This window comes from Enoplosus armatus, chromosome 23, assembly GCF_043641665.1.
Source record: "Enoplosus armatus isolate fEnoArm2 chromosome 23, fEnoArm2.hap1, whole genome shotgun sequence".
NCBI classification, from domain to species: domain Eukaryota; kingdom Metazoa; phylum Chordata; class Actinopteri; order Centrarchiformes; family Enoplosidae; genus Enoplosus; species Enoplosus armatus.
The window spans coordinates 3,730,731-3,736,879 of record NC_092202.1 but is presented as its reverse complement, the minus strand read 5'-3'; the positions used below and the strand labels follow the sequence as shown (position 1 = coordinate 3,736,879).

The window sequence follows — 6,149 nt, the reverse complement described above, 5'->3', positions numbered from 1 at the left end:
TCTACGGGTTTCTCTTGAGTGCTGACAGCCAAATATTTACTTTTTAAATAAGGTGTTAAAGTGGCCTCTCTGTGATATTAATATTGGGGTTCATATTGCGTATTTCAGTGCGTAAAGAGTTCTGTTGAGAGCTTGTTTGTCACACATTATAAGTATTACTCGGTGTTCCAGCTGTTTGCCTCCATACATGACTTCAGACCGTCTGTCTGTGGCCAAACCCTCCGCGTTTTGCAACTCTTCTTCATGCGGAACCCATCATCGGAGACCAACCCGTGCCGTCCATTTAACGCGCGCACTGAACCGGAGCAGGAATGATGCAGCACGAGCGCCTGCTCAAAGTTTTGGTCATCGGCGACCTCGGAGTCGGTAAAACGTCCATCATAAAGCGCTACGTGCACCAGGTCTTCTCCCAGCACTACCGCGCCACGATCGGAGTGGACTTCGCCCTCAAAGTGCTCAACTGGGATCACAAGACGGTGGTGCGGCTGCAGCTGTGGGACATCGCCGGTGCGTCAAAAGTGTGGCTGGGTGATGGAGTGTGTGTGTGTGTGTGTGTGTGTGTGTGTGGTTGCAAATGAGCCCCAGATTGTGGTTATATAAGCCTGAAAACACTTGTATTTAAAGAATAGCTTGTGTTCACACTTTATTTGCACAGTCAAATACAGCATGAAGCTCGCTGCCTGTTTAAGGTCCTACAGTTAAATGTTAATGTTAAATCTACTGAGAAGGCAGTTTGGTTAATCTTCACATGGGGTTCAAGTTAAGTTAATCAAGGTTAAGTCTACTTGATGCAAGAGAGTCAGGCATGTCTCCTGTCATAACTCATATGTGACCAAACGCACACAAGTTACTCAAACATGATCCAAAACATAACATCAAGTTAAATGTGTGTATTACAATCATTTAAGATGTACTTTTGTACACGGGTTAGGTTTAGGGCTGCAGCTAACAATTCTTTTCATCATATTCATTATATTTCTGCTTAACCGATTCATCTTTAATGTCAAAAGAAATGTGGAAAAATGCCTCTCAAAGCTTCCCAGAGCCCAAGGTGACACCTTTACACGTCTTTTGTTGTTCGTCAAACCGTTTTTAAAAGAAAAGCACAAAATTCTCACATTTGAGAGATTGGAATTAAAACTTTTTGTGGCTGTTTTTGCTTGAAAAATGATTGAAACGATTAATTGATTATCAAAATAGTTGTTAGGTTCAGGCTTTTAAAAAGTGGCATCATGGGTTTACACAATTAAGTGACTCGTGTATGTTTTGCTATAATTTCACAGGCACATAAGCACTTTTAATATCTAACGGGTTGATTCTCAACTCGTCAGAATGTAATCAGATGTCTTAAATTAAAGCTTTGACTAATCAGAAAGGAGTTGCAGATATTTTTATCTTTAAAATGTCAAATTGGAAAAGTGGTTGAACATCTGCCTCTGCAAGTACAATGCAGCCAAGAAGCCTATATACACACAGTGATCTGCATTTTCTCACTTGATGGCTGCATCTTGCTGACACATCCAACGATGATGAAGCATGACACGAGTAGTGACCGCCTAGAAAATGTGGTAAACATCTGTTCCTGTATGAAATATTGAGTTTACCCTCATGTGCATCACATTACGTGCCAGATAAGTTATTTTATGAAGAAAAGCTTGTTGTATTCTGCTTACAAAACCCGCCATGCCTCCCCAGTTGCATGTAATTTGATGTTCTTTTGGAAACACTTTCTCTCAGCTGTCACACACACTGTAGTTTATCTTCCTCTTACTGGGCGAATGGGGGTTGAACGACACGTTAGCCGATAAGAGCCGTCATTTACATGAAGACGTCCGGCTGAGGCTGTTAGCCAGACGGACTTTAGACCGGTAACCAGTGATGACTTCACACTGGAGGCTTCTCACACACACAGAGTTGGCAGATTATCCTCATCAGTGCGTCAGAGTGATAATTTCATGGCTGTTTTGTGTGAGTGAGTGAGTGTCTATCTGGATGAAGTCGAGTCTTGATTCATGGACTTGTCCATTAGCTGACCCTTCTTACAGTTAACAGTTAATACCAGGTCACAGGAGTGTTTTAAAGTCAAAATTCAAACTTTTTTATTAGCTACAGGTGTCAAGATAGAGTTAGCGACTAAAGTCAGTTTTTATACCATCAACACAAAAACTTTTTTTAGATGCTGTTTAAAAATTATGATGTATTTTTGTAGATCAACTTGGCAGTTAGCTTCACTCAGGCCTAAACTAGCAGCTTTCCAATGGAAGTTTTGCATTGGAACTTTAACAAATAAAGACAATAAGCTTGTAGTTCGGTAAAGACTTACAGATTGATATTCACATATTTTGTTCAGGAAGATAATCTCCAGAAATCTACACACTTTTAACTACAATTTGAACCATGCAGTTAATTAAAGTAAAACCAACAGATACAGAGAGTCTGTACAGTGAAGATGAAGCTACAGCCAGGTAACAGTTAGCTTAGCTTAGCATAAAGAGTGGAAGTAGGGGAAAACACGCATAACCTCTCCTAAAATCACAACCTTTTACACTTCAGTTGTTACGTTTGGACAGCTAGCTGTTTTCCCTTGTTTCCAGTCTATGCTAGCTAGCTGTCTTATGCTAAGATAAGCTAATCATGTTGAAATTTACAGCATCGACATGAGAGTGGTTTCAATCTACTCATCTAACTCTTCCAAGCTGTGCATTATAATCTATGTAATTAAAAGTGTGTTTTTTTAATGGCGCTAAATTGTCATATTGTACGTCTTTACTCGTGACAAGTTTATTTTTATATTTATGAAATATTTATGCAAAACTCCCATTGGCCAATTTGGCCAACTGAGCTCTGAGTGACGCTAACTTCCTGTTTGATGGTGTCAAACAGGAAGTTAGCAAAACCGCATTTTAAAAACTGATTGTACAGATACGTTGTGTGTTGTTTTACTGTGTGAAGTTCTGTCATCTGTTTAGTTATCTGTGATGCTAAAAAGATGGTTTAGAAATTGACTTTATTTATTTTATAGTTACACTTGTAGCTAATAAAATATAGCAAATGTTATGATGCAAAAAGTATCTTGACGAAACACCACCGTGACCTTGTATGAACTGTCAGCTAAGTTAAATAATGTGGGGGAAAGCTTCGGAAACTTAAAAGGACCTCATGTCTGTAGAGGAGTTACGGAGCTACGACTGTTAGCACTGATCAGATAGTGTTAAGACAGAGTTTAGTGATAGCAACTCCTGTTAGAGAAGCGACTGTCAGACTGTGTGTTTGTGTGTTCAGTTTTCGGATCTATGTGCAGTGTATGTGTGTGTCAGAGGCTCTCTTGCTGATTCGGGACTATATTAAGGTCATGTGGAGGAAGTTAGCGTCGAGGATAGAGACTTATTCATACGTTCAGTTACACACATGCGTGGTCACTCACGGACTTGCCTGCAACAACATTTTTCTGCATGCACGCACATTTTTAAGACACTGATATTAGAGCTGCAACGATTAGTCAGTCGATTAGCTGGTTAACAGAAAAGTAACAGGCATCTATTTTCATAATCAGATCATCATTTAAGTGATTTTTCAAGCAAAAAATGCCAAACAATACCCTTCTTCCATGTGAAGATTTGATGTTTTATTTTTGTCATACCTGAATAAGTTTGGGTTTTGGATTATGAGTCAAATGAAACAATTTGAATATTTCACCTTGGATTACAGGAATTCAGATCAGACATATTTCACTTTTCTGTCATTTTAAAGACAAAATGATTCTTTGTTTAATTGAGAAAGTGATCGGCCGATTCAAAATGGTCTCTGAAACTCCTGTAAAACCCTGGAAACAGTATTTATTCTGTCGTCTTTTCTGTTTTCTTTAAAAGGGCAGGAACGCTATGGCAACATGACCCGTGTGTACTACAGGGAGGCGGTCGGGGCCCTCGTCGTCTTCGACATGACCAGGCTGTCCACGTTTCAGGCCGTCCTCAAGTGGAAAGGAGACCTGGACTCAAAGGTAAATATGAAGAAGGAAGAGAGAGGGAAGGACTGAGTTAGACTTGATATCTACCCTCTGGTGGAGGTTTCTTATGTGAAATATTCCTTTGTTGTTATACTGTAACATCATTTGTTATTTAGTGTCAGCGTTTCCCTGAAATTACCCTGAAAGTCTTTTGATAGCCTCAACTGAACGTTACACTGGAGCAGAGTGGTAGTACCACAGAAGACTAAACAAATGGGTAGAAATAAACATAAACATAAAAACCGTGAAAACACCAGTACACTCATAAAAAAAAGAGGAATCAAAAGATTTGGGTTTAGGGGCTGGAAGGATGCAGGATGGAACCTGGTCCACATCCTCAGATAAAACAGTCTCAGCCTCACAGGAACCAAATTGTCTACTTCCTGGTTCCGTTAGGTCGCCCTTAGCAACGGGAGGACGGTTCCAGCCGTTCTACTGGCCAACAAGTGTGACCAGCGGCGTCAGGGTTTGTGCCCCAAGCTGCCCAAACTGGAGAACTTCACCAGAGAGTACGGCTTCGTCGGCTGGTACGAAACCTCTGCCAAGGTAAGACGTGATTATCTTCTGTTAGTCACCCGTTTAATTTACATTTAGTTCTGTGGTCTGGTAGGGTCACTAGCAGCAAGTCTTTTGTGCACACAGGAAGTAGCACATTCACACTTTAATTAAAGCAATTCAACCGAAACTTGCCCCGAAACCTCGGAGAACCTTGACGTGTCCTTCTAGCCCGTTAGGAAGAACAAATTTAGGCCAAGTAAGTGCCATTTACTTTTCTGGGTAATGAAGTCTTGTAAATTCAAACGACTCCCTCTGGCTGCCATTTGTAGCCACCAACATGCAGTAACACGTTTATCTGCTGCAGCTAAAATTAGAAACATTAACTGGATCTGTAGACAAGGAACTTATTGTGGTACATCTGTTCTATTCGGTTGACTAGATTTTATTTGTCTACTAATTTAATTGATTTACATTTGAAGGTGCAAGAAGCTTTTTATAGTGCGCAATGAAGAACCTGTATAGCCTTAATCTCTTGTCTCTGCTCTCTTTCTTCACACAAAGAACTTCTTTAACAGTTATGAAATAAACAAGATTCACCTGAACACATCTTGAAGGAATGATCCATGTCACCTGACCCCTCAATCTTTGTACTAATAGAATAAAAAATGATGTTTGATTTACTCTGAGCTCACTGCAGATGTTTGACTCCAGCCACCCTACTTAAAGCTCATGACCAGAGGGGAGGGTTTTACCGACTGGTACCTCTTAACCACAAAAGTCTGGTACAACGCCGTCTTTACTGCGGACGCCACAACTATCCGCCTGCCGATCTCACGCTCCATTTTACCCTCACTCGTGAACAAGGGGCTGCAAGTCTCTCCCAACCTGGAGGGAGTAATCCACCGTTTTCCGGCAGAGAAGCATGGCCTCAGACTTGTAGGTGCTGACTCTCATCCGACAGCTCGACTGCAAACCGCCCCAGTGCGTGCTGCAGGTCTCGGTCTGATGAAGACCCACGGAACCACATCGTCTGCAAACAGAGAAGCCGCGTGAATAGCATTTTCAAATTGAACTAGCTTAGTGTGGACGTGTGTCTGTTGTTTCAGCTCACTCTCCTCCATCATCCCTCTCTAACCCTTCACCTCCGTCCTCTCTCTCTCCAGGACAACACCAACATTGACGCTGCCATCACATGCTTAGTGAAGAACATCATGTCTGTGGAGGAGGAGAGAGCCCTGAGTGACGCCACCGCCAAAACCGAACCAGAAGGTAACGTTCTGGTCCTGCCTCGCTTCGACTACAACGCCAAGGAGAAGGGAATCGGTGGATGTTCAGGATGCCCCTCGCTTAAACCCAGAGATGGAGACAACGAGTGAAGGAGGGAGGGATGGGCGGGTCTGAACCGAGAGACTGGAAGGAGACAGAGAGGCAGGGAGGAGAGTGCTTTGTTGAATGATTAATATATTAACTTCCTCCCTTCCTTTGTCCTCGCAAATGCATTTCTTAGAGATGTTAGAGGAAACAGTTTGGGATTTGTCCCAGAAATCCATTATATAATAATTTAATTATTGTATTTTTTATAGCAGAAATTGAGTCAAACATTAGTTCCATTATTACAAAAAATGTATTATTTTGGAAAAAGTGA

The 6,149-nt window shown here is 41.4% G+C and overlaps 1 protein-coding gene across 1 annotated transcript; it reads left to right on the top strand.

Annotated features, from left to right (window-relative positions):
• The first annotated feature begins 314 nt into the window (after window positions 1-314).
• Window positions 315-5,880, top strand: LOC139306106 (ras-related protein Rab-38). The gene is made up of 4 exons (XM_070930068.1): window positions 315-507; window positions 3,870-4,000; window positions 4,403-4,552; window positions 5,668-5,880. Exons 1-4 carry the CDS (start codon window positions 315-317, stop codon window positions 5,878-5,880), a joined length of 687 nt encoding a protein of 228 aa, XP_070786169.1.
• Window positions 5,881-6,149: the final 269 nt, after the last annotated feature.

What these genes read in the sequence shown, in the direction of transcription:
- LOC139306106 (XM_070930068.1), top strand. Translation starts at nt 315, where the DNA reads ATGCAGCACGAGCGCCTGCTCAAAGTTTTGGTCATCGGCGACCTCGGA. An exon ending in AAGGAGACCTGGACTCAAAG is followed by an intron (nt 4,001 to 4,402) that starts GTAAATATGAAG and finishes TGGTTCCGTTAG; the next exon opens with GTCGCCCTTAGCAACGGGAG. An exon ending in GGTACGAAACCTCTGCCAAG is followed by an intron (nt 4,553 to 5,667) that starts GTAAGACGTGAT and finishes CTCTCTCTCCAG; the next exon opens with GACAACACCAACATTGACGC.